The sequence below is a fragment of the Dermochelys coriacea genome, chromosome 8 (genome assembly GCF_009764565.3).
Source record: "Dermochelys coriacea isolate rDerCor1 chromosome 8, rDerCor1.pri.v4, whole genome shotgun sequence".
In the NCBI taxonomy this organism is placed as follows: Eukaryota; Metazoa; Chordata; order Testudines; family Dermochelyidae; genus Dermochelys; species Dermochelys coriacea.
In genome coordinates, this window is record NC_050075.1 from 49273492 (window position 1) to 49299695 (window position 26204).

At 42.4% G+C, this 26204-nt stretch overlaps 1 protein-coding gene across 5 annotated transcripts in view; it reads left to right on the forward strand.

Annotated features, from left to right (window-relative positions):
• RABGAP1L (RAB GTPase activating protein 1 like) overlaps positions 1-26204 on the forward strand; it is a 531206-nt gene that overhangs the window by 80858 nt on the left and 424144 nt on the right. For all 5 annotated transcript variants that reach the window (XM_038413497.2, XM_038413504.1, XM_043491093.1 and 2 more), the window contains exons 8-10: positions 17670-17736; positions 23702-23804; positions 25097-25263. In XM_038413497.2, the coding sequence (XP_038269425.1) occupies positions 17670-17736; positions 23702-23804; positions 25097-25263 (337 nt within the window). The remainder of the gene's footprint in view (positions 1-17669; positions 17737-23701; positions 23805-25096; positions 25264-26204) is intronic.

Here is a 26204-nt window from a genome sequence, read left to right on the forward strand (position 1 = left end):
CAGCAGGTGGGTACTGTAGTTGTAGGAATGCATGATAGAGATCTTGTAGGTGTTTGTCTCTGTCTGAGGGGTTGGAGCAAATGCGGTTATATCGTAGCGCTTGGCTGTAGACAATGGATCGAGTGGTATGATCTGGATGAAAGCTAGAGGCATGTAGGTAGGAATAGCGGTCAGTAGGTTTCCGATATAGGGTGGTGTTTATGTGACCATCGCTTATTAGCACCGTAGTGTCCAGGAAGTGGATCTCTTGTGTGGACTGGTCCAGGCTGAGGTTGATGGTGGGATGGAAATTGTTGAAATCATGGTGGAATTCCTCAAGAGCTTCTTTTCCATGGGTCCAGATGATGAAGATGTCATCAATGTAGCGCAAGTAGAGTAGGGGCATTAGGGAACGAGAGCTGAGGAAGCGTTGTTCTAAGTCAGCCATAAAAATGTTGGCATACTGTGGGGCCATGCGGGTACCCATCGCAGTGCCGCTGATTTGAAGGTATACATTGTCACCAAATGTGAAATAGTTATGGGTCAGGACAAAGTCACAAAGTTCTGCCACCAGGTTAGCCGTGACAGTATCGGGGATACTGTTCCTGACGGCTTGTAGTCCATCTTTGTGTGGAATGTTGGTGTAGAGGGCTTCTACATCCATAGTGGCTAGGATGGTGTTTTTAGGAAGATCACCAATGGACTGTAGTTTCCTCAGGAAATCGGTGGTGTCTCGAAGATAGCTGGGAGTGCTGGTAACGAAGGGCCTGAGGAGGGAGTCTACATAGCCAGACAATCCTGCTGTCAGGGTGCCAATGCCTGAGATGATGGGGCGTCCAGGATTTCCAGGTTTATGGATCTTGGGTAGCAGATAGATTTTCTTTTGTAGAGAATCAAAGTGTGTTTTGTAAATGGCTTGTCTAGTTTTTGTAAAGTCCAGCCACGAGGAAGTTTGTGTGGAAGGTTGGTTCTTTATGAGAGTATCCAGTTTTGAGAGCTCATTCTTAATCTTTCCCTGTTTGCTGTAGAGGATGTTGATCAGGTGGTTCCGCAGTTTCCTTGAGAGTGTGTGGCACAAGCTGTCAGCATAGTCTGTGTGGTATGTAGATTGTAATGGATTTTTTACCTTCAGTCCTTTCGGTATGATGTCCATCTGTTTGCATTTGGAGAGGAAGATGATGTCTGTCTGTATCTGTGCGAGTTTTTTCATGAAGTTGACAGATTTCCACTCTATACGGCTAAATTCAGTGCCTTGCATAATCACAGGTTTCAGAGTAGCAGCCGTGTTAGTCTGTATTCGCAAAAAGAAAAGGAGTACTTGTGGCACCTTAGAGACTAACAAATTTATTAGAGCATAAGCTTTCGTGAGCTACAAGCCATTTACAAAACACACTTTGATTCTCTACAAAAGAAAAAGGACACTAAGCTATCTAAACTACTATATGCCACAAGGGGCCACAACAATGGTTCCCGTAACCCACCCAGCAATATTGTTAATCTATCCAACTATACTCTTAGCCCAGCGGAAGAATCTGTCCTATCTCGGGGCCTCTCCTTTTGCCCCTCCACCCCCACAAACATGATACAGTTCTGTGGTGACCTAGAATCCTATTTTCGACGTCTCAGACTCAAGGAATATTTCCAACACACCTCTGACCAACATATTAACCCACAGAGACCTTCCTGCCAACACTACAAAAAGAAGGATTCTAGGTGGACTCCTCCTGAAGGTCGAAACAGCAGCCTGGATTTCTACATAGACTGCTTCCGCCGACGTGCACGAGCTGAAATTGTGGAAAAGCAGCATCGCTTACCCCATAACCTCAGCCATGCAGAACACAGTGCCATCCACAGCCTCAGAAACAACTCTGACATCATAATCAAAAAGGCTGACAAAGGAGGTGCTGTCGTCATCATGAATAGGTCAGAGTATGAACAAGAGGCTACTAGGCAGCTCTCCAACACCACTTTCTACAAGCCATTACCCTCTGATCCCACTGAGAGTTACCAAAAGAAACTACAGCATTTGCTCAAGAAACTCCCTGAAAAAGCACAAGAACAAATCCGCACAGACACACCCCTGGAGCCAGGACCTGGGGTATTCTATCTGCTACCCAAGATCCATAAACCTGGAAATCCTGGACGCCCCATCATCTCAGGCATTGGCACTCTGACAGCAGGATTGTCTGGCTATGTAGACTCCCTCCTCAGGCCCTTCGTTACCAGCACTCCCAGCTATCTTCGAGACACCACTGACTTCCTGAGGAAACTACAGTCCATTGGTGATCTTCCTAAAAACACCATCCTAGCCACTATGGATGTAGAAGCCCTCTACACCAACATTCCACACAAAGATGGACTACAAGCCGTCAGGAACAGTATCCCCGATACTGTCACGGCTAACCTGGTGGCAGAACTTTGTGACTTTGTCCTGACCCATAACTATTTCACATTTGGTGACAATGTATACCTTCAAATCAGCGGCACTGCGATGGGTACCCGCATGGCCCCACAGTATGCCAACATTTTTATGGCTGACTTAGAACAACGCTTCCTCAGCTCTCGTTCCCTAATGCCCCTACTCTACTTGCGCTACATTGATGACATCTTCATCATCTGGACCCATGGAAAAGAAGCTCTTGAGGAATTCCACCATGATTTCAACAATTTCCATCCCACCATCAACCTCAGCCTGGACCAGTCCACACAAGAGATCCACTTCCTGGACACTACGGTGCTAATAAGCGATGGTCACATAAACACCACCCTATATCGGAAACCTACTGACCGCTATTCCTACCTACATGCCTCTAGCTTTCATCCAGATCATACCACTCGATCCATTGTCTACAGCCAAGCGCTACGATATAACCGCATTTGCTCCAACCCCTCAGACAGAGACAAACACCTACAAGATCTCTATCATGCATTCCTACAACTACAGTACCCACCTGCTGAAGTGAAGAAACAGATTGACAGAGCCAGAAGAGTACCCAGAAGTCACCTACTACAGGACAGGCCCAACAAAGAAAACAACAGAACGCCACTAGCCATCACCTTCAGCCCCCAACTAAAACCCCTCCAACGCATCATCAAGGATCTACAACCTATCCTGAAGGACGAGCCATCGCTCTCTCAGATCTTGGGAGACAGACCAGTCCTTGCTTACAGACAGCCCCCCAATCTGAAGCAAATACTCACCAGCAACCACACACCACACAACAGAACCACTAATCCAGGAACCTATCCTTGCAACAAAGCCCGTTGCCAACTCTGTCCACATATCTATTCAGGGGATACCATCATAGGGCCTAATCACATCAGCCACACCATCAGAGGCTCGTTCACCTGTGCATCTACCAATGTGATATATGCCATCATGTGCCAGCAATGCCCCTCTGCCATGTACATTGGCCAAACTGGACAGTCTCTACGTAAAAGAATGAATGGACACAAATCAGACGTCAAGAATTATAACATTCAAAAACCAGTTGGAGAACACTTCAATCTCTCTGGTCACTCGATCACAGACCTAAGAGTGGCTATACTTCAACAAAAAAGCTTCAAAAACAGACTCCAACGAGAGACTGCTGAATTGGAATTAATTTGCAAACTGGATACAATTAACTTAGGCTTGAATAGAGACTGGGAATGGATGAGTCATTACACAAAGTAAAACTATTTCCCCATGGTATTTCTCCCTCCCACCCCACCCCCCACTGTTCCTCTGATATTCTTGTTAACTGCTGGAATTAGCCTACCTGCTTGTCACCATGAAAGGTTTTCCTCCTTCCCCCCCCTGCTGTTGGTGATGGCTTATCTTAAGTGATCACTCTCCTTACAGTGTGTATGATAAACCCATTGTTCCATGTTCTCTGTGTGTGTGTATATAAATCTCTCCTCTGTTTTTTCCACCAAATGCATCCGATGAAGTGAGCTGTAGCTCACGAAAGCTTATGCTCTAATAAATTTGTTAGTCTCTAAGGTGCCACAAGTACTCCTTTTCTTTTTGTGGTTACCAACATTCCAAAACATCCAAAAATTTCCCTGCAACACTTGCTAAACCCAATTAAAACAAAAACATATATACTACATGACCCAAGGTTATGCCTTGTCGCTTTTATTAATATCACTGTTCACTCATGCTAACAACATAACATAACTTTAGCTAGTGTGACTCCTGCTCCCTACTTGCATTTCAACATATTTTGAGTTAGCCTAAGCAAATATTACCCTAATCATTTACACCATGAAACCCATGGATTGACCTTGCTGTGGCACAGTTACCTTAGAACAGGGGTGGCCAACCTGAGCCTGAGAAGAAGCCAGAATTTACCAATGTATGTTGCCAAAGAGCCACAGTAATATGTCAGCAGGCCCCAATCAGCTCTCTCCACACCTCCCGCCCACCTGCAGTCCCGCTGATCAGCACCTCCCCCTCCCTCCTTGCACCTCCCAATCAGCTGTTTCGTGGTGTTCAGGAGGCTCAGAGGGCGAGGAGTGAGGTCATAGCAGGCTCAGGGGAGGGGGTGGGAAGGAGTGGAGTCGGGGCAGGGCCTGTGGCAGAATCAGGGGTTGAGCAGTGAGCACCCCCCGTCACATTGGAAAGTTTAGCACCTGTAGCTCCAGCCCTGGAGTCGGTGCCTATACAAGGAGCCGCATATTAACTTCTGAAGAGCTGCATGTGGCTCCGGAGCCACAGGTTGGCCACCCCTGCCTTAGAACTCGGCCCATTGGTGCTGTCTCTAGAGCATATATGGACCCCAAATGATTTAGCTGTGGGCCTGATTTCAAGATCACCTTCACTGGATAGGTTGGTGATGGTGCTGGCTAGACCACTCATCACTGAGACCTTAATATTGCAGACAAGCAAAGTATTGATGGCACTCCTCCTACTTGAAATGAGGGGACGTGAGAGCATCCTTGTAACTACTGAAAAGGCAACCCCACCTTTGTAGGAGGCTTACTTCTTTTCATCCTCCCCACTGGTGCACATTATGGGCTCATTTCCCATTCTCCCTTCTCCCCTCTATGGGGATCACAGTGGAATTCTGGGATAGGCTCCAGGGACTGCTCTTTCAGTAGGAAAAGGCATGCATCTCAGAGAACAGGCCCCCTGGTATCCTCTTGTCCAGCATTCATATACTTATCAACCATTGCCTACTGGTTAGCCTATCCCTGAAAACCATTAGCTAATTGTCCCCTTTTCCAGGTCTAGATCGCCCTTCTCTCAAAAGACAGCACAGAACTTTCCAGCCAGGTCAGTTATTGCAGCATCAGATACAAGAATGACAGAAGGAGGAGAGCTCTTTCTCAACTGTTTTCCTCCCACCAACAAATTTGCCAACACCATTGAGAGTCTATCAGAACCTCCTACAAATCTCCTCCTTCCCCCTTTGGCAACTATCTCTTTTTTGGAAGCCAGGAATGGGATCACCTCAGACCAGTTTGTCCTAGATATTGTCAGCAAAAGGTACTGCTTTCAATTCCAATCCTTTTCTACCTCTCACCCTCCCTCGGGGCACGCTTTCACATGACTCTGTTGAAACAAGAGTTGGACTCCATCTACTGCTTGCAACAGTGCAGAGGCAGGGCATTTTATTCCCATTACTTTTTCATTCCAAAGAAGGAAAGTAGTATGGCATCCCATATCTGGACTTTCAGCATCTCAACAGGTTCATCTGGCATTTCAGGTTCAGGTGGTGATTCTGGCCTCTATAATTCTCTTGTTAGATTCTCAAGACTGGCTCACATCTCTCAACTTTCAAGATGCCCATTTTCACATGTTAATGCTTCTGGCCCTCATGAAATTTCTTCAGTTCCTAGTAGGAAGATCTCATGACTGGTACACTCTCATTACTGTCCTGCCCTTTGGTCTTTCCACAAGACTGAGGGCATTCAGAATGCTTGGCAGTCCTGGCATATCACCTAATCAAACAGGTAATCCAGTTCTACCCATAGCTTGATGACTGACTGATCTGAGGAAGATCAGCTGAACAGCAATTCGATTTAGGTGACCCTTACAACTCTTATCATACTGGGCCTCAAAGTCAGCAGAGAAAAAGCTACACTTTCACCTACTCAAAGCATACAGTTTGTGGGAGCTGTGTTAAGTTCCAAGTCAGCTAAAGCTTACCTTACACAAATTTACAAACAAAGGTGGACCTCATCAACTAACTTCAAGCACCCAAAAAATCTGAGAGAGCATGCCTCAGACTTCAGGGACACATAGTCTCATGGACCTATGTGATGCATCTTGCCTAGGGTTGCCAGGTGTCCAGTTTTTGACCTGATTGCTTGGTCGAAAAGGGACCCTGGCAGCTCCGGTCAGCACCATGGCCAGTGGGAGCTGGAGGGATAGTGTCTGCGGGCAAGAGCAGTGTGCGGAGCCTCCTGGCCTCCCTACCTAGGAGCTGGACCTGCTGCTGGCCGCTTCCGGGGCGTAGCGTGATGCCAGGACAGGCAGGGAGCCTGCCTTAGCCCCACTGCGCCGATGACCAGGAGCCGCCTGAGGTAAGCCTGTGCCCCAACCCCCTGCCCCACCCCGAGCCCTCCCTAAAGCCAGAGCTCCCTCCTGCACCCCAAACCCTCATCCCTGGCCCAACCCAGAGCCCCTCCTGCACCCCAACCTCCTGGCTCAACCCGCAGTCCCCTCCTGCACTCCGAATCCCTTGGCTTCACCCCCCAGCCTAGAGCCCCCTCCTGCACCTCAGCATAGAGCCTGTACCCCCTCCTGCACCCCAACCCCCTTCTCAACCGGCAGCCCCTTCCCACACTCCGAATCCCTCGGCACCACCCTGCAACCTGGAGCCCCTTCCTATACCCCAAACCCCTCATCCCCAGCCCTAACCCAGAGCCCACACCCCCAGCTGGAGCCCTCACCCCCTCCTACACTCCACCTCTCTGCCCCACCCCAGAGCTCCCTCCCATACCTTGAACCCCTCATTTCTGGCCCCACCCTGGAGCCCGCACCCCCAACCCTCTGCCCCAGCCCAGAGAAAGTGAGTGAGGGTGGGGGAAAGTGAGCCACTGAGGGAGGGGAAATGTAGTGAGTGGGGAAGGGGTGGGGCAGGGGCAGGGCCTTGGGGAAGGGATGGGGTAGGGTGATTAGGAAGTTGGCAACCCTAATCTTGCCAGACTTCTACACTCCTTACAAGAGCAGTTGATGTCAGTGTATCTACCCAGCTGACACCACATGGACATGATCTTCGCAGTCCCATAAAAAGTTCTCTCCTCATTACGTTGATGGAAAGACCTTCAGATATGCAACAAATACACTCTTCTTCACCTTTACTTAGAGAGAGAAACTGGTGACTGATACCTTCACTCAGGGATGGGTAGTCTTCTAGATCACTTTAAAACTCAAGCCTTATGGTCCCCTCAAGAAGTTTGTCTGCATGTAAACATCCTGGAACTCCGTCATCTGACTGGCATGGGTGGCAGTTTCTACCTTTACTCCAGGGATTCACAGATCAGATGCTGACAGACAACATCCTGCCTATGGATTATGTCAGTAGACTTGGAGAATTTAGGTCCTCTCCACTCTGTCAGGAAGCCATTTGGCTCTTGATTTTGTATGTTGATCTCCCTATCATGCCTGGTCCCCACATCTTCCAAGGATTGAGAACTTGCTAGTAGATTACTTCAGCAGACAGTTCTCAGACAACCATAGGTGGTCAGTCAAGGACATAGTGTTTTGGAGTGTCTTCTGCAAATGAGGATAGCCATAATTAGATCATTTGCTCCAGTCCTGGCTCTGTCAAATGGCTTTCTTGTCCCCTGGACGCTTGGACCCATGTATGCTTTCCACCAACCATCTCCATGATACAGAAGGTCTAGAGGAAACTGAGGCAAGATGCTGGATTAGTGATCACGATGGCCTCCGCATGGGCCAAGCACATGCCTTTGACCTAATTAATTCATCTCCCAGTTTTCTTCCCCAAGCATTACTCAACCCCAGGGGATTGCCATTTTACCTTAAGGTCAGAATCATTCATGAACACACCTAAACTGCTGGTAGCCTTTGCTGATAGGATATTGTCTGATCTTAATCCTCATAGAAATTATAAAAATGAGTCTGTAAGTATACAAGAACATACTGGGAGCAAATCAGGTTATAGCCACCTAGAGTTCAGGCTTTAGAGCCTCTGCTGCCTGTTAGAAGAATGTCCTTCTTTCTGAAATTTGTAGAGCAGCTACATGGAACTTCGTCCACATATTTGCAAGATACTGTACTTTGGTAGAAACTTCCAGATTAGATGCTCATTTTTGGTAAGTCTGTCCTGCAGTCATTGTTTAAATAGAATAGCTATTATCTACCTCCTAGCACACACATAACCGCTTGCTAGTAAACAAGAATTAAATCCACATGGAAGTCAGTTTTCAAGATGTGTTGTCTGCATGGACTCCATGACCCACCCTCCTTCTCTGCTACTATGGAGTTCTACTCCTTTGGGATTCTGCACTGGTGAGGGAATAGAAGGGTGTTTGGACCTGCTACGCCCTTGATATCCTTGGAGTGGGGGGGTGGGGTGAGACTATCTAGGGCACAGGAATGGGCTCTGTTGGCCAAAAGATTCCAGTTTCATGTGTGTGGGGCATATATGCACCACGAGTGGAATTAATGTGGATAATACATCGGAAAGAACCAGTTATTGTAAGGTAAGTAAAATTCATAATATAAAATACTAACTGTCCTTAACTACAGTGGTGATGGGGGTGGTTGTTATGGTGTAATTGGGAAGTTCCTTCCAAATAGTAGCATTAAAAATATTAAAATAAAATAATCCACCAGGTGGCAGTCTTACCAAAATAATTCAGATACACTTTCAAGTCTCTCATATAGTGAAAAAGTTGAGGAAAATACTATATTCTAATCAGTGATTAGTAGGAGAAAGTACCTTGAAATGATCGAGATTCTCACCACAAAAAAATAATTAAAAAGAACTTGAAAAAGACATGCATCTTTCTCTTTCACTTCCAGTTTTGTCATAAAATGGAATTTAAACTCTTTAGACAGTTAAAATATAATAAAAAATATTACCTTTAAACACGATTGTGTGATTTCCTGTATCCTGAAACTCCATTCCTACTCTTCGGGAGCTTTTTTTAAAAAAATAACTAAAAATAGGATTGAAAACAGGATATAGAATAATTTCACCTGTAAATCCACACTTGCTGTCACGATACAACTTCATTTCTGTACCCAGTAAGTGGTATGTCAAATATAGCCTTAAAATAAATGGATGGAGATTATACAACCCTTTCTTTGCTGTGGGAGTGGGGGCATTATGATAGTCTGTAATTACATAATCATACACTAATTTTTCCAAAGGACCCCTGCCTTATTCATTATGCAGTCTAGGTGGAGGAGGGATACAAGAGGGCAGAATTAAGGTTTTATGGGCAACTGTAAATCTGGCATTCCCTACCTTTTGAGTGTTTGAATTTGCAACCCTAAAGAACTTAGTTTTTGTATGGAATATACATATGCGTTGTAAAAATACCAAATTGTGAAATAGTAAAGCTAATTTCTAATTTTATTATTTAAACAAGATTTTGTTTATAACCACATAACTCAAAAATGGTTAAACAGATTTTGCTCAAACTTTAAAAAAAATACTCTTTTTGATTTGAAGCAAACTATGGAGAATTTCAGCTCTCGAGTTAGAGTCTGGAGCACAACACAGAGGTTTTGTTCGATGGGAATTATGCTCCTTGTGTTGTGTATGAGGCTTGCAGATACAAAGTTGACCCTAGCTGGTGAGTTCTTCACTTCACTGAATTTCAGCAGTATGTTTTGGAAAGGAAGTAATTAGTGTTCCATCTTGTCTTTCTGAGATGGAAACTCAGCTTTTTGCAAAGATGAGAATTTATACTCCTGGTGAGGGTACATGCAGATAATATATTGTGGAAATTCATACAGCAAATTCTCCTATAACAAACTATCCTGATCAGCAAAGAGCTAAGTCTCTTTACACCAAGGTGATTGTGTGTATTTTTGTCTTTCTCTTTCTAATTTGATGAAGCTTGGTTTGGATACTGTAAGCCTGCATCTGTTAATAGTTTCCTCTTGGGGGTAGTGGATGAAAGTGATTTTGGGTTAATTAATGACTGGTTCATATGTGATCCTCAGACTCTTTGCAGCTCCTAGCAACCAGTGACAGTTTAGGAATAGTTTTTGCATTAATGCCTAATTATTTAGTTTTTACAAAAATGAAATTGCCTCTAGCTGATTTATTTTTTCTTCAAACAGTGAAAATGCATATTCTTGGGGAAACGCTAGGAATTACTTGTTGCATTCTGTACTTCAAAAACATTAATTGAAGATCTGCCTATAAAGGTTCACACTTCTTTTTAATGTCATTCAGATGGTTTTCCAAGTTTTGATAGTTAGAGAGGCTACAGAATTAATTTCTAATTTCTTTGTAGGTGGAGGCTATGGGGCATCAAAGCATTTGTTGAATTTTTTTGTAGTTTCATGCAAACTTCAAGATTTGTACAACATTTGATCTTGGTTAATCTTAAATGATGATTTCATAAGAGTATCTTGTTAATTACTTTCAGCAAGTGCAGTAAGAAACTTATGTTGTAACAAGGTTCACCTGCTTTAGAGTAATTGACGATTCAGAAGTGCAATACCTGGTATGCTTATGGATCAATGTTCTAACTGACCTATTACAAGATTGGATACTGATGGGAATCTGTTATGGACCACCAGATCAGGCTAGAGAACAGGATAAAGAGCTCCTTTAAGTATCCATTTATAATATGTAGAAAGAAAAATTGCACTATTGTAGGAAATTTCAATCTGGGGATTTATGCTAAAGGTCTCATGCTGCCACTAGCAAAAATTACTTGGCGTTCCTAAAAAATTATAGATTTTCTAACACCAAGTATTACGCCTTACTTAAAGTAATTCTAGTAGACCTCCTAGATACTGTGTTTTGAGATTACAAGTTTGGTTGACAAAGGTAACTGTGTTGATATAATACACTTAGACTTCTGTAAGTCATGTGACTTAGTGCTGCATAAGCTGATTTAAAAATAACTCTACAAAATCAGTGCAGCACACATTAAATGAATTAAAAACTGGCTAACTGATCTCAAAGTAATTGTAAATGGGGACTTATAATACAAAAGCAGAGTTTCTAGTCAGGTCTCAGTGGGATCTGTTCTTGGCCCTGTGGTATTTATTATCTTTATCAATGGTCTAGAAGAAATATATTATTGCTGGTAAAATTTACAGATGACACATTGGCACAGTAGTATATAATAAAGATAGGTTAGTTCTGTAGAGCGATCTGCATTGCACAGTGAACAACATGCATTTTAATACAGCTAAATGCAAGGTTGTGCATCTAGGTATCTAGAATATGGGTCACATTTTTAGGATGGGATTATATTTTTGGAAAGAAGTGATTCAGAAAGGGGCCTGATTGTCATGGTGGATAGCCAACTGAACACGAGTTTGCAGTTCAATGCTGTGGCTAGAAGAGCAAATGTAATCCTTGGATTTAGACATGGGGAGGTGTTAATACTCCGGTATATGGCATTAATGAGAACTTTACTGGAATTCTATGTCCAGTTTTGGTGTCTACACTGTACAAAAGATGTTGATAGATTTGGAGAAATTTAAATTCTAGAATTTGGATGGTAAGGAGTTGGATGCTACGATATCTTGGTAATGTGATACAGTTTGTCATATTTGGGGCCACTGGCTTCAGTCTTGCTCTGGAGGAGAGTGACTGGTTATTGTTTGATGAAATGAGTTGTTGATTTTCTCTCTGTAGTATCCACATCAAATATTTTAACACTCTTAGCAGAGAGGCTAACCAGAGAATTTGTATAAAGATTGAAATACTTTCATTTCAAGAGGCAGTGGGCTTGACTTGACCTCAGTTACAGATGTAGAGTAATTCCACTCACTTCCCCAGAGAGACTGATTCACACCAGTGTAACTGAGGTTAGAATCTTGACCAGTATCATTAGATCATTGTTGCAGAACATCAGCTGGGTGCCCATGTTTGAAGGACTCAATCTTAACCTTAACTCTGATTCCGTGCATATTATGTTAAAGCCACTGGGCTTACCCATGGATAAGGCTTGTTGTATAAATGGAAATCTGTATTAATTTGAAAATGATCCCAGTTTATTTTCAGGGTGGTCCTGGTGCTGCTACATTTTGCATGCAGGCAGAGTGGCGCACTTCCATGTAGCCCCATTCTCTTCTGTGGAGCTTCGTGCAGATATAGTTGATGTCCTGCATGCAACAAGTTGTGGGATTGGGGCCTAAAGAGGCAATCAGCAGTTCTGAGTTGTGGCCTGTCTTTCAGTTTCACTTCCCTCTTCCCTGGTAACCTTACTGCTTTTGTATGCAGTAACTCCTCACTTAACGTTGTAGTTATGTTCCTGAAAAATGCAACTTTAAGCAAAACGATGTTAAGCAAATCCAGTTTCCCCATAAAAATTAATGTAAATATGGGGGGTTAGGTTCCAGGGAAATTTTTTTCATCAGACAAAAGACTGTATTACACACACTCACTCACTCGCGCTCTCTCTCTCTCTCTCTCTCTCTCTCTCTCTCTCTCTCTCTCTCTCTAAGTTTTAAACAAACGATTTAGTACTAGTACACAGCGATGACGATTGTGAAGCTTGGTTGAGGTGGTGAAGTCAGAGGCTGGGATATTTCCCAGGGAATGCCTTACTGATAAATGATGAACTAGCTAGTTGGCTGAGCCCTCGAGGGTTAACTCGTTGTTGTTAATGTAGTCTCACACTCTACAAGGCAGCACGAATGGAGGGAGGGGAGACAGCATGTCAGACAGACACACCGTGTGTGTGCGTGTGTGTGTGTGAGAGAGAGAGAGAGAGATGCGCATTTCTCCTTTAAGTACGCTGACCCCACTCTTAAGTACACTGCCTTGTTAAGTAGATCAACAAGCTGAGACCACAGCTGCTGCCAGGAAGCTCCGTCCTGAGCCCTGTTGTGTGTCCCCCCTGCTCTATGGAAGATGGGGTAAGCGGGGTGCAGGAGCAGGGGGGAGGAGGACGCCCTGACATTAGCCCCCCTCTTCTCCACGCCCCTTGTACAGCAAGCAGGAGGCTCGGGGAGCAGATCCAAGGCAGAGGACAGGAGCAGCACTTGTCAGTGGAGGGAGGGACAGTTGACCTGCCTGCAATTGATAGCCTGCTGGGCAGCTGCCACACGGGGAGCTGATGGGGGGGCTGCTGGTCCACCCTGATTCCAAGCCCCCAACAGTTAGCTGCAACGGGCTGCTCTTTCTGCAAACAATGGACAAAGCAGGCGGCTGCCAAATGACATTATAAGGGAGCATTATGCAACTTTAAACGAGCATGTTCTCTAATTGATCAGCAACATAACAACGAAACAAAGTTAAATGGGGCGACTTTAAGTGAGGAGTTACTGTGCTCTTTTGCCTTTTGAAGCCTGTATAGCTGCTATTGATCTTTTTTTATGCTCTATAATAATAAAATGTGAAGAGAGAGAAATATAATTTTGTATATAAATTACTACCATGTCTTATTTCTATAATGAAGCAGAAAAAGAATATCACATGCATAAAACAAACAGGAACAAACCTGGCTAATAGGGTAGTAATCACTTATGTGGAAAAACCTGTGTTTGTAAAAGTTTTTAATATAATGATATTCACTCTGCTAATGTAATTGCATTGTTTATTACATCTCTACTCATAACACACCATGCTCACCACAATATTAATTAGTTAGCTGTCAGTCATTTGAAAGCTATGAAACTGCTTTTGTGGTATCCTATGAATACTAAATGTCTAAACTGTCTATTCCTTATAATCCCTATTTGTTGTAAAACCTAAATATTCATTGCGAAACAGTCAAACCTTTCTTCCATTAGAGAAAATTGGGCTATTGTGCAAAAGAAAACTGTCAAAAAAAAAAAAAAAAAAAACCTAAAATATTGTCTGTGCTTTTTATAATTCAGCCTGTTACTAATAATGCTGCTCAGATGCTTCCTTGATTGTGAGATCTCGTTTCTTAAAAAATATTCTGTGTAATATTACATAACATTTGTCCATTATAAATATGCATACAGCTAACCACTCTATTTGTGATGGAGCAGATACCAAGGGGAAGATCTACAGGTGACTTACCAAGGATTTTTTAAAAACTGGCTTTGTGCCTTTGTTTCCTTATCCTGTATAAAGGAAGCCTGAAGAGATTGTTTTAAGAACTGTTCTATTTTTTTAAAAAATATGAGGCATTTTAAGTCTGTTTTTTCCAGCTCTTGCTGGAGATGTCTTTGGGAATTTAGAGGAAGAGGGTTTGTTTTTTGTTTTGTTTTATTTTTTAAATGTATTCTTTTGTAGAAAGATAGTCTTATGGCTCAAGCATCAGACTGGGTTTCAGTGCAGACTCCTTTCTGATCTTGGGCAAGTTACTTAATCTCTCATGGTATGTCTACACTGCACACTAAACTAGACTCTGTGGCACCCAGACTTGTGAACTTGATGTTTCCAAACCTGCACTTGAAAATCCACATTGCATTATTAATTTGGGTTTACGGTTACAGGACCTGGGTCTCACAGCTGTGCTAACACATCCATACTGCACTACGCAGACCTTCTGACTTGGGTCTGCTGCTTGACTTGCATCCACACTGCAAAATGACAGGGCTTGGACCTGAGTTACAGTGGGACTCAAACTTTGACCCATCTCCATAGCAGGGTCTTAGACCTGGGTCCTGAGTGCTTGCTAACCTGAGTCAGATTGATGTGTGTGTGACATTGTGCTCCATATGATTTTATGAAAATATGCTAATAAGTGTGGATATAATGTAACTGGAATATGCTTCATGCAAAAGGTCTCTTGTAAGGTATCATTACAAAGCTTATAATCTATTGAGTGTGGTCATCCTATTTATATGAATGTATTAGTCTTGTATCTGAAACTAGGAATATAAAATATAACTCTGAGGTCCTATTGTAATTATGCAAAGTGTGTGCCATTAATGGTGGTTTAGAATCTTGATGGCTCCCATCAACTGGAACAACTGACTGTAGATGGCTCTGTTTACTTGCAAGCCTTCCTATGAGTCAGGCTGGGAAGAATGAAGGGTTGGGTCTCACAGGACATGTGACCATCTTAAACCTGGTGCTTTTCCATTTAGAAGGTGTGGGGACCCAAAAAAACAAGATTCCTTATGCCAAAGGTACATAAGGTAGTGGAACAAAGTGTGTTCCAGTCATGAGAAATCTCCTAGCTACCACCTGAGCTGGAACGAGGACTGTACCGGGGAAAGGATTGGGCCCAGACTAGAAAGGACTCTAGTCTGTGGAAGAAGCTTATTGGAACATCTCAGAGGGTGAGGTTTCATCTGTAATCAGTTTCTTACTGTATTAGGCCTAAAGTTGTGTGTTTTTGTTTTATTTTGCTTGGTAACTTACTTTGTTCTGTCTGTTATTACTTGGAACCACTTAAATCCTACATTTGATATTTAATAAAATCACTTTTTGCTTATTAATTAACCCAGAGTAAGTATTAATACCTGGGGGAGAAAATAGCTGTGCATATCTCTATCAGTGTTAGAGGGCGAACAATTTATGAGTTTACCCTGTGTAAGATTTATACAGAGTAAAATGGATTTATTTGGGGTTTGGAACCCATTGGGAACTGGGTATCTGGGTGCTAGAGACAGGAGCACTTCTTAAGTTGTTTTCCGTTAAATCTACAGCTTGTGGAGGACGTGGTTCAGACCTGGGCCTGTGTTTGTAGCAGGCTCGTGTGTCTGGCTCAGCAAGACAGTGTACTGAAGTTCCACGCTGGCAGGGAAAATGGGATCAGAGGTAGTCTCAGCATATCAGGTGGCAATCCCAAGGGGGTCTCTGTGACCCAACCTGTCAGTGTGGACAGAAGTGGAGGTTGGGGTGAAACCTGAGTCAGAGACTGGGCTTAGTGTGCAGTGTAGACATAGCCCCAGTACCTCAGTTTCCCAACTGTAAAATGGGGATGGTAAATACTTCCTTTGTTTGTCTTGTCTGTTTAGATTTCAGGGTCTCTAGGACAAACTGGAGAGACTCTAGCAGAGGGCAATGAAAATGATAGGGGACTGGGGCACATGACTTATGAGGAGAGGCTGAGGGAACTGGGGTTATTTAGTCTGCAGAAGAGAAGAGTGAAGGGGGATTTGATAGCAGCCTTCAATTACCTGAATGGGGGTTCCAACGAGGATGGAACTAGACTGTTCTCAGTGGTGGCTGATGACAGAACAAGGAGCAATGATCTTAAATTGCAGTGGCGGTGGTCTAGATTGGATATTAGGAAACACTATTTCGCTAGGAGGATGGTGAAGCACTGGAATGGGTTACCTAAGGAGGTGGTGGAATCTCCATCCTTAGAGGTTTTTAAGGCCTGGCTTGACAAAGCCTTGGCTGGGATGATTTAGTTGGTGTTAGTCCTGCTTTGAGCAGGGGATTGGACTAGTTGACCTCCTGATGTCTCTTCCAACCCTAATATTCTGTGATTCTACGACAAGGTGCTGTCTATATAAACCAGGGTTAGGCAACCTATGGCACATGTGCCAAAGGTGGCATGTGAGCTGATTTTCAGTGGCACTCGCGCTGCTCGGGTCCTGGCCACTGGTCTGGGGGGCTCTGCATTTTAATTTAATTTTAAATGAAGCTTCTTAAACATTTTAAAAACCTTATTTACTTTACATACAACAATAGTTTAGTGTTATGTTAGAGTTGCAGGAAGAGACCTTCTAAAAACAGTAAAATGTATTAAATTAGAGTGAATAAATGAAGACTCGGCACACCACTTCTGAAAGGTTGCTGACCCCTGATATAAACAATTAACACAACAGGGTCCTGATCTCATGTGGAGCCTCTGCAGGCTAGTATAATGTGTTTTGTAAGCCCCTGTACCTTAATTGAAGGGGCTGTAGTACTGAACATTGAAGAAGGATATAATTTCTTCCAAATGGTCAGCGGGGTGGGTGTGCATGTATGTGTATACTGTTTAGGGCTTTATAAATTCTATAATCAGTTTATAATCAATAAATTCCTATATCAGTTGCTCAAATTTGAACTAAACCCTTCAGCTCATTCGATGTATCCATAAAGAATTACAGAAAAAGAAAGCAACCTCAATGTTTTTTCTCCTTTATAATTCAAATGTAAGGTTAGCAACGAACATAACACTACAATAGGAAATGAACAGAAAAGCATTTTCATTTTTAAAGAATGCTGACTGTGTTGTAAATGGTAGAAAGGAACATTAGAAATAGTATTTAGCCCTTCTGTACAGAAGTAGATTAAATTTTTGAGATATATGTTCCCTGATGTGGTGAAATATTGAATACTTTGCTTTCAGTCTCAAATACTTCCTATGTATCAGAACTGTTTTAACATTTAAACTGTATACTTTAAGCTTTTCAAGAAAGTTCATAACATAAATTAATACTTGATTTTGCCTTTATCTTTTCAGTAGACCATTTCTTGGCCATGTCTAGTATATGTGGTGGCGTTTTCTGAATGTGTGAGATAACAGCACCAGCAGCAATTTACTGTAAAAATGATTCTACTTAAAGGGAAAACAGTGGGTGATCTTTGTCGTGTGTACACACAATAGAATATATTGCTGTAGTTTTCAATGACTTTCTAATGTCTTTAATTTTTAAAAACCTTTTGCAGATGCTTTGGGATGCTGTTAAGCCCAGGTCGAAATGTGAAGAACAGTGACATGCATTTACTTGATATGGTAATAATCATCTTGTCTAACAAATTAGAGGCTATGGGGTGCAGTTTTCTGTTCCTTTTTTGAAAAAGGACATTGTCAGGGTGCCCGTTGTAATTGTCTTTTAAAATCCCAGCTTTGAAACTTGAAGCTGAAATTTGGTCCTTTACCAAAATGTTTCCTTCATTGTATGCATATATTGGTTTACTATTGTAGTGCTGTTTGTGAATTTTGTTTTATTAAATAAAAACATCTGAAACATTGTTATCCTGGGGAAGAAAGCATATCTAAAAGAATTAAGTGGACTTTATGTACAAAGATAAGAAAAACTAAAAAAAAAAAAATTATTCAAATGTCAGCCTTGACAGTGTCCCTTTATGGGGAAAAAATAAATAAATCTATCCTTAAAGAAAATGGTCACTCAAATTAGCAAATAAAGTAGAGCTTTCTATGTTTGTCTAACTTGATTACCTAAATCTAGCAAAGGTCTGATAATTTGCATCTTCAAGAGTTTTGTTGTCACTTATTTAAAGCATGACATTAATCTATCATATGTGACTGACACTGCTGTTTAAAGAGTCCCTCCTCTGTTCCTTCTTATTTTCAAATTATTTGGTCTTAGAGTATATCCAGTGAATATGCCTCAAATTTCTAGAAACCCAAATTAGAAGCAACATATATCGTGTATTCAGATTGTATATTCAGTAAGTCAAATGTTAATCTCTGACAAGTTCTGTATAGTGTTCCATCTCTTGTATGATGACTCTTCAAGCTGCATTCTTGTAAATGAGAAGCAAACTGCCTTCCTCTGAATTAGGTGAGATGTTCAGCAAGGATATCTTGCCGCTCCAGAGCTCTTAATGTCATCAGAATATGTGCTTGAACAAACACTAAGTAAATATATTTTAGGGATATACCTGGATGATAACCTCACTGACATCAGTTTTGCCAATGGCATAGCACTCTTGGATCCCCACAGGCCCACAACTGTCACAGATCTACAGGATCGGTGCTACGCCCCCAAATTGGGAACAATCTCTTTAAGGAAATCCTTTGATGTGGCTCACCCTAAGGGGTCTCTTTTCCTTCAGGGTAGGCCACAGATACCTCACTCCTCCTGAGACTGAACCTCTGGGGCTTAAGCACTGCTGCGTCATACTGTGAGCTCTGTTTAGTGAGTCCAACTGAGATAGATTCCTGGGAGAGACTTGTACACTCTTCAGGGACTAATGCACCTCACCCAGGATTCGTAGTGGCATCAAAACAGTGGCATTTTAGTCAAGTGGACCACAGCATAAGAAGTCCTTAGGTTAGCATAAAGAAATTAAGGTTAAAGCATAGTCCATTCAGGTCAACCCAGAGCCCCATCCAAGCTGTAGCAAACTCCATTATCAACTTGTGCTTGTGCACGTGTGTGCTCTCTCTCTTCGTTCATTTGTCAGTTCCCAAGTGAGAGAGCTCCCAGCTACCTCTGGAAACCAACCCTTTTACCTCCCCAACACCAGTCTCTGTCTTTTGTTCTTCAGCTTGGGTCTTTGCTCAGCTTCTCTGTTGAGAAGCCGGAAATCTTAGTCGTTGGAGCTTGCGTTTGTGTCTCCAGCCCTCTTGTTGATCTGGGTTGATTTCAACCAATTCCTTAAGGACTCTTCATTCCACCTATACAGGGAGGTAACACACACCTGTGTCTTAGTCTTACTGGAGAGCAAATTTAATCCTTTTCTCCTACCTGGGTAGCAGTGCACCATAGAGGGGAAACTGAGGTACACATAGGACTCATAAAAATACTACAGAAAATTCCCACTTAGTCACATCCGCTAATTGCCAAATCAGTGGAAAAGTTTATTGTGGCATTTAAAGGCTGGAAAGCTCAGCGGCAGAAGCTGGCCTGAAAATTAACTGAAGTAAAACCAAAATTCTTCCAGCTGGTGACTTTGTATGTGGTGTGGGCACTAACATCTTAGCGGGCAATCACCTAGTCACGCAGTCAGCTGCGTTGGGTAATCATCTACCTCAGCTACATTGTGGATAACATGGGTGGCATCAAAGAAGAACTTGAAGCCTGCAGTGCAAAAGCGTCGTAAGTAATGGGGTGCTGCTTAATCAAGAATGTCTTTTGAAAACCAAACACCATGATAAGTAGAGAGATTGAGCTGAGGATATACAGTGGTCAGTATCCTGACCTACGGGACTGAAACATGGCCCCTCATTGTCCAGATGGAAAAGAAATTGGACGGCATTCAGATAAAACATCTCTGAATGATTGGAACATCCAATGGTTGAAATTCAAGTCAAATGAAGAGATCAGTCTTCTAACTAAACAGGTTCTGCTCTCTCAAATGGTTGCCCAGTGCTTTCTAAGGTAGCATGGACATTTTGCTTGAATGCCTACCAGCTTCCCTGTGGGAGTCATCTTTGACTTTTGACTCAGTAAAAGTAGAATGGAAAAAACCACCCGGAAACCTAAAACACGATGGCTGGATGGTGTCAACAGACACCTGTCCCTTAAAGTCGTTCTAACTGTCCCATTTCACGGCAACTGCACCTGTATTTCCTCTTTCCTATTTCCTCTGGGTCCATCAAGGGCATCCACCCTCAGGCTTCTGGCTCCCCAGCCATCAGCTGTCTTGAGTGGAGACCTGCCTCTCTCTCTTCCTCCTGACTGGGGTTTTCTCAGGCTGCAGAGTTCCGCCAGCAAGGCAGAATGACTAACAGGCCCATGTCTGCACTTTGCTTTTCTCCTCAGAGGCTATAAACAGCATAATTGTCCATGGTTTAAGTTGCCACACAGCTTTTTCTAAGCAAGCACATTTATTCTTAAGATAAAAAGTTATCAAGAAAACATTTTAAAAAAAAGAAAAGAAAAAAAGTACCTACAAACATGCTAATAAGCTTACCAGAGATCACTTTCCCCTCATCTCCACAAGAGTTCTGATGGGTGTCAGTCCTTCCAGTCATTCCCGAAAGATTGAGGCCCTGCCTTTGGACAGAAGATCCTGTCTGTTTTCTGCATGAGAAAGGTCTTGACTCAGTTTAAACTTAGGCTATTTATCCAAAAATCCTTTTTTGTCAGTTGGCCTCTGAAAAATCCAGTTTGAACTAGTGTAGGTGATCCTCCCCAGGGGGTGGTGTATCTCTGGAGGTGTTACAACTTGATTGAATTTGCCTGATAACCCCACACTGTTCTTATTTCATGGATGGCTCCGATTACTCTCCCCCATACAGTTGCTGGCCCATAATGATACATAAACTTAATACAGTAAGCTTTCCCAAAGAAATCATAGGCAATTGCCATGTCTGTCACACTGTCTTGTAATATATCAGATTTGGTTCAGGACAGAACATTATGGAGGTACATAACTCATTTGGTGGCTTCTGTCTAGGCTGCCCAAGCAACAGCATGATATCTAATTATATCTTAACTTAATTGATGGCCAAAATGAGCACTAAAAAATATTCACTGAGCAGAGGAGAAGCCAAAATCAGTCCTGCTGTAAGCAAACCCAGTTCCACTGAATTCAGTGGAATCGTACCCATTTATAAGAAGGGCAAAATTTTGCCCTTGGATTTTAACTAAACTATTGAGGAAAAAGGTACTAAAACCATGTGTAGATTGTCTAAAGTAGTTGCTTAAGACAAAGAGTTGCCCATTGAAGGTTGTCCTTTTGTGCAGGCTTCACTGTATTAGGATGTCACAGCCCGTAGCCATCAGTTGCTTTAAACGGTGGAGGAGTTTGCTTGGTGAGCTGACGCTTATTGTTAGAAGTAGGCATACAAGCCAAAATTTTCAAAAATGGGCAATTAAAATCAGGTACCTATGTTCATACTTGGACATCTAAATAAGTGACCTGACTTTCTAGATACTTAGAAACATTCAGCCCCTCATTTGCTTCATTACAACTTAAAATTTTAGCCATTGCTCTTAACGACTAGTTGACCTTTTTCAATTTTTAACTTTTCTATTGTACACTCTATAGCAAGTTGTTTGTAAGTTTAAATACAAGTTAATAGTTTATGTAATATTTTAATTTTTTTGAGTTTTGATTAGTGTTCTACAATACTGAAATCTCAACATCTTCAAGAAGTGCTTAACTTGAACTGGTTAGGTGTTGCGCATCAGTACAATAACCTTGATTTACTTCCAGTCCTTTTATGTCCCTCTGGTTTCTTATGTAAGGTGAGAAAATGGTTGATCAGGACAAGTTGATCCTGGTGTGTTTCATAGCAAGCAATTAATGTCAGAAAAAAATTGGAGCTGGGTCAAGTCAAACGTTTTGTTCAACCCAACTCAATGTCTTTCGTTTCAGTTCTGATATTTTAACACAAACAGAGGAAGACTAGATTCACAAAATCGGTGGGGACGAGGGAGTGCTCATTTCTTCCTTATAACTTTTAGTCCGGTGGTTAGGATAGTATTCCGGGGATGTAGCAGACCAGGGTTCAATTCCCCCTGCGGCCTGGGAAAGGGAATTTCAACTTGAGTCTCCCACATTGCAGGAGAGTGCCCTAGCCATGGGGCTATGGAATATTTTCATGTAAGTCTCTTGCTCTCTCCATTGTTGTTCATAGTGGCAATTTTCAATCCTCCATGATTGCAATGAATAGTCATTGGGCCAGGGAAAGTATGTGAGAATGACTCTATAGCCAGCTTTTTAGGGCACCCACCTAGGATATGGGAGGCCCAATTTTAAGTCCCTGGTCCACAAAGGGCAGAGGGTGAAATTGAACCTAGGTTTTCTACATTCCAGGAGACTCTGCCCCAGTGGGTTATAAAAAGGGCATCACCACCAGTTCTCAAATTGAAAGGTTTTGACAATGTCAAACCAAACCATTTTGATTGGAAAAAATCAGAATGTTTTGGAAATGTTCTGTTTGGTTGAAACTATTCGGCAGACTCAAAGTGACTTTGCAGATAGTTTCCGGTTGCCTGAAAGTGTGTGGGTGTTTTTTTTTTCTCTTCAGTGAATAAATTGTTCACTCAGCTTTATTGAGCATCTCAGATTAATTACCCAGCACCCTGACAAATTTGAGGTAGGATAGATACTTCTGTCCTCAAGATCCATGGAGAGGCCATTCTGCAAGGCCCTCCTTGATCTGAGCAATGAAGGGATGCTCTAAAACAGGGAGAGGGCTTCAAGAGTCTGGTGTGCGTGCACATATGACTACAGACTTGGCAATAGCCTGTACACATAACTCTGTGTTCGGACTTATTTCTCCCAAGATTATGCATTTCTTTAGAAATGGGAGACATTGCATGGAATTGTCTTTTAGTGCAAACATGGAGACATTAACAGAGATTTTAGTGCATGCATGTACGTGGGGGGGGGGAGGGGGCTGTTCTGGATGCATCTGCACGTTGTTCTGACATTTCCCCCTAAAGTTAAGGTTTAATTCTCAAAGAAATCTACTTCAGTGGTGGCACATATAAATCTACCAACCAGCAGCAAACACCAAAGCAGGTGCAATGGGTACAGCTGCACCGTGAGAGATTTCTGCCTCCCCTTTCCCCTGGAAGTTGGATGTTGATGAGTTCCTCAGAGAGTTTCCCTAGTTTTCACTCTGAATGCTTTCTCCCCTGTGTTGATTGGCTTTTTTATTCCTACACAGTTAGTTTTCCTGACCCTGTCTTCCGTGTCTGTTTCCCTGCCTTCCCCTCATCACTCCTTTCATTGTCTCTTCTCCCTTCATTTGGTTGTCTATTCTCACACTCCAAAACAGTAAAACATAAAGCCAGAAACACCCACCCCCAAAATAAAATACTAACAAAAATAATTCAACTAAATGAAAATAAATGAAATGTTTGCAAGCTATCATGTTCGCTTTGCTTGTATGTTCTATCCCTTTTCAACCTTGTCTATCTTCACTGTTTAGATTTGAAGCTCTTTGAAGCAGGGGATTATCTCACTGTACAATTCCTAGCACAACTGGGCCCCCGATATTGGTTGTATGTAGGTGCCACTATAATGCATATAATACATGTGTTTATTCTTAGGAATCCATGGGAAAGAGCTGTGATGGGAGAGCGTATGTTATTACTGGAATGTGGAATCCCAATGCACCTACTTTTCTAGTACTTAATGAGGAAACACCTAAAGGTAAATGATTTTTTTAACTATGCTGTTTTGCTTGCTTAGTAATTACTTAATATGGTAAAGAATACTTAACCTTGTTTAATAAATGTTTTCTGTCTTTGAGACCATGCTGTATACTTCAGTTTAATGTTAACATCATGGTAACCCCAAAGGGCTCAGTCAGTATCACAACCTCACTGTGCGAGGAACTGTATAAACACATATAACATAAAGAATTGCTCATACTGGCATGTGTGCTCTTGCTGCCAGGTCAGAATCCTGTAGAAGAGCTGTGTGTGAGGTCACAGGCGTGTTCCCCTGGGGATCAGAATTTTCAATCCCAGGGTACTTAGGGGCCATTTCCTCACTGCGCCTAGTTTCTGTTTTACTGCTTGGTTGAATCTGGAATTCCTATCCTTTTTTTAACCTTGAATTTAGCCTTAATGTAGTAGTGACTCCTAGCACAGCATACTTTTCCTTATTCTTGGATTTCTTTTTAGTATCTTTTAAAATGTTATATACAGTAGTTTGTTACTTCTAGCGTAATGTAGACTTGGTTCTTGCTGTGCAGCTTGACCCTATTTCCAATTCATGACTTGATTGTGTTCTTTCCATTGTCCATTTGTGGTCTGATCACATAACTATCCCAGTTGAGTGCATTTGTTATTGCCTGAGGCTCTGTTTCTTATCCCCGATTACTAAAAACTAACATTTATTTTAAAAGCTGTGTTTCCTGCAACAGTAAAATCACGTACTTAAGGGGTCTTATTTGTAACTTACAAGGCCTGGGCATCATTCATCCATTTTGTACCCGAGTGCCAATGGGGCTTAGGACAAATGGAGGATGATGTAGGGGATGCCTTGACACTGAGTATCTGGCTTCTAAGACAGCTCACTCCTTCAGCATTAGATGACACCTTCAGATTTGTGACCTGACCCAGTGTAATTTTTCAGTCATTTGGCCTCAGACCATGGTTCTGGTCCACAGTTGCTTCATTCCTTCCCCCACCTCACACCATATGGGACATTTTGCCTCCATTCTTGCAAATGCTTACTTGTGTGAGAGAACTACCAGAATTATTTGGTATTAAAGGAGACTATCCCATTGGCTATTGTGCATTTCGTTCTATGTGGATACACAAGATCTAAAACAGAGATGAAATATGTGCTGCAGAATCAATAGATGGATTTAATAGGAAGGGATTTGGACCTAAATAGCCATCTGTTTGTTTTTTTATACTACTCAGTACCTTGAGAAATTGAATCTTTTTGAGACTGACTGCTTTTGTGAGTGTGAATTTATTTTTGCGTTCCAGATAAACGTGTGTACATGACTGTGGCAGTGGATATGGTAGTCACTGAAGTGGTAGAGCCAGTCCGCTTTTTGCTGGAGACTATTGTTCGTGTGTACCCAGCTAATGAGCGTTTCTGGTATTTCAGCAGAAAAACCTTTGCAGAAAATTTCTACATGAAGCTAAAACAGGTACAGCAGTGTTTTCTAATCAGAATAAAATTGCCTTTCTTTAGAAAAAATTGACTTTCTGAGCATTAGTCTACTTTTCTAATTATTTGTTTCTGTAGATGTTTCCAAGGCCCCTGATAATGGTGCAGAGCCGGCTCTAGCTTTAACAGACTAAGCAATTGCTTGGGGCCTTAAGCAATTGCTTGGGGCCTCAAGCAGCTCAAGGGGGCCCCATTCACATTTTGTATTGTTGAGAGGAGGGAAGGGAGAACAATATTCCTGCTTAGGGTCCCCAATGGGCTAGCACCATCTCTGTAACGGCGATAGAGAATAACATTTAAAAATGAAGAAAAGTCAAGCCTTCAGAGCTGGGCGCCCAGCCGACACGCTCCGGCTGCCCAGCTCTGAAGGCACCCCTGCCGCCAGCAACAGCACAGAAGTAAGGGTAGCAGTGCTGCAACCCTCCCTACAATAACCTTGTGACCCCCTCTCCCCCAATTCCTTCTGTGCTGCTGCTGGCGACAGCTCTGCCTTCAGAGCTGGACTCCTGGCCAGCAGTGGTGAATTTATCTAATTCTTTTTGAACCCAGTCCCCTGGCAATGAGTTCTTCAGGTTGAATGGGTGTTAAGTGAAACAGTATTTCCTTATGTTTGTTTTTAAACATTGTTCATATTAGTTTCACTGGGTGACCCCTAGTTCTTGAGTTAGGAAAGTCATTTATCCCTTCACATACTCACTTTCTCCACACCATTCATGATTTTATAGTCATATATTTTCTAAATTGAACGGGCCTAGGCTTTTTAATCTCTCCTTATATGGAAGCTGCTCCATATCCTTAATCATTTTCGTTTCCCTTCTCTGTACTACTTCCAATTCTAATATATTTCTTTGAGATCACACCACCAGAACTGCGTGCAGTATTCAAGGGCGTTCCATGGATTTATGAAGTGGCACTATGATA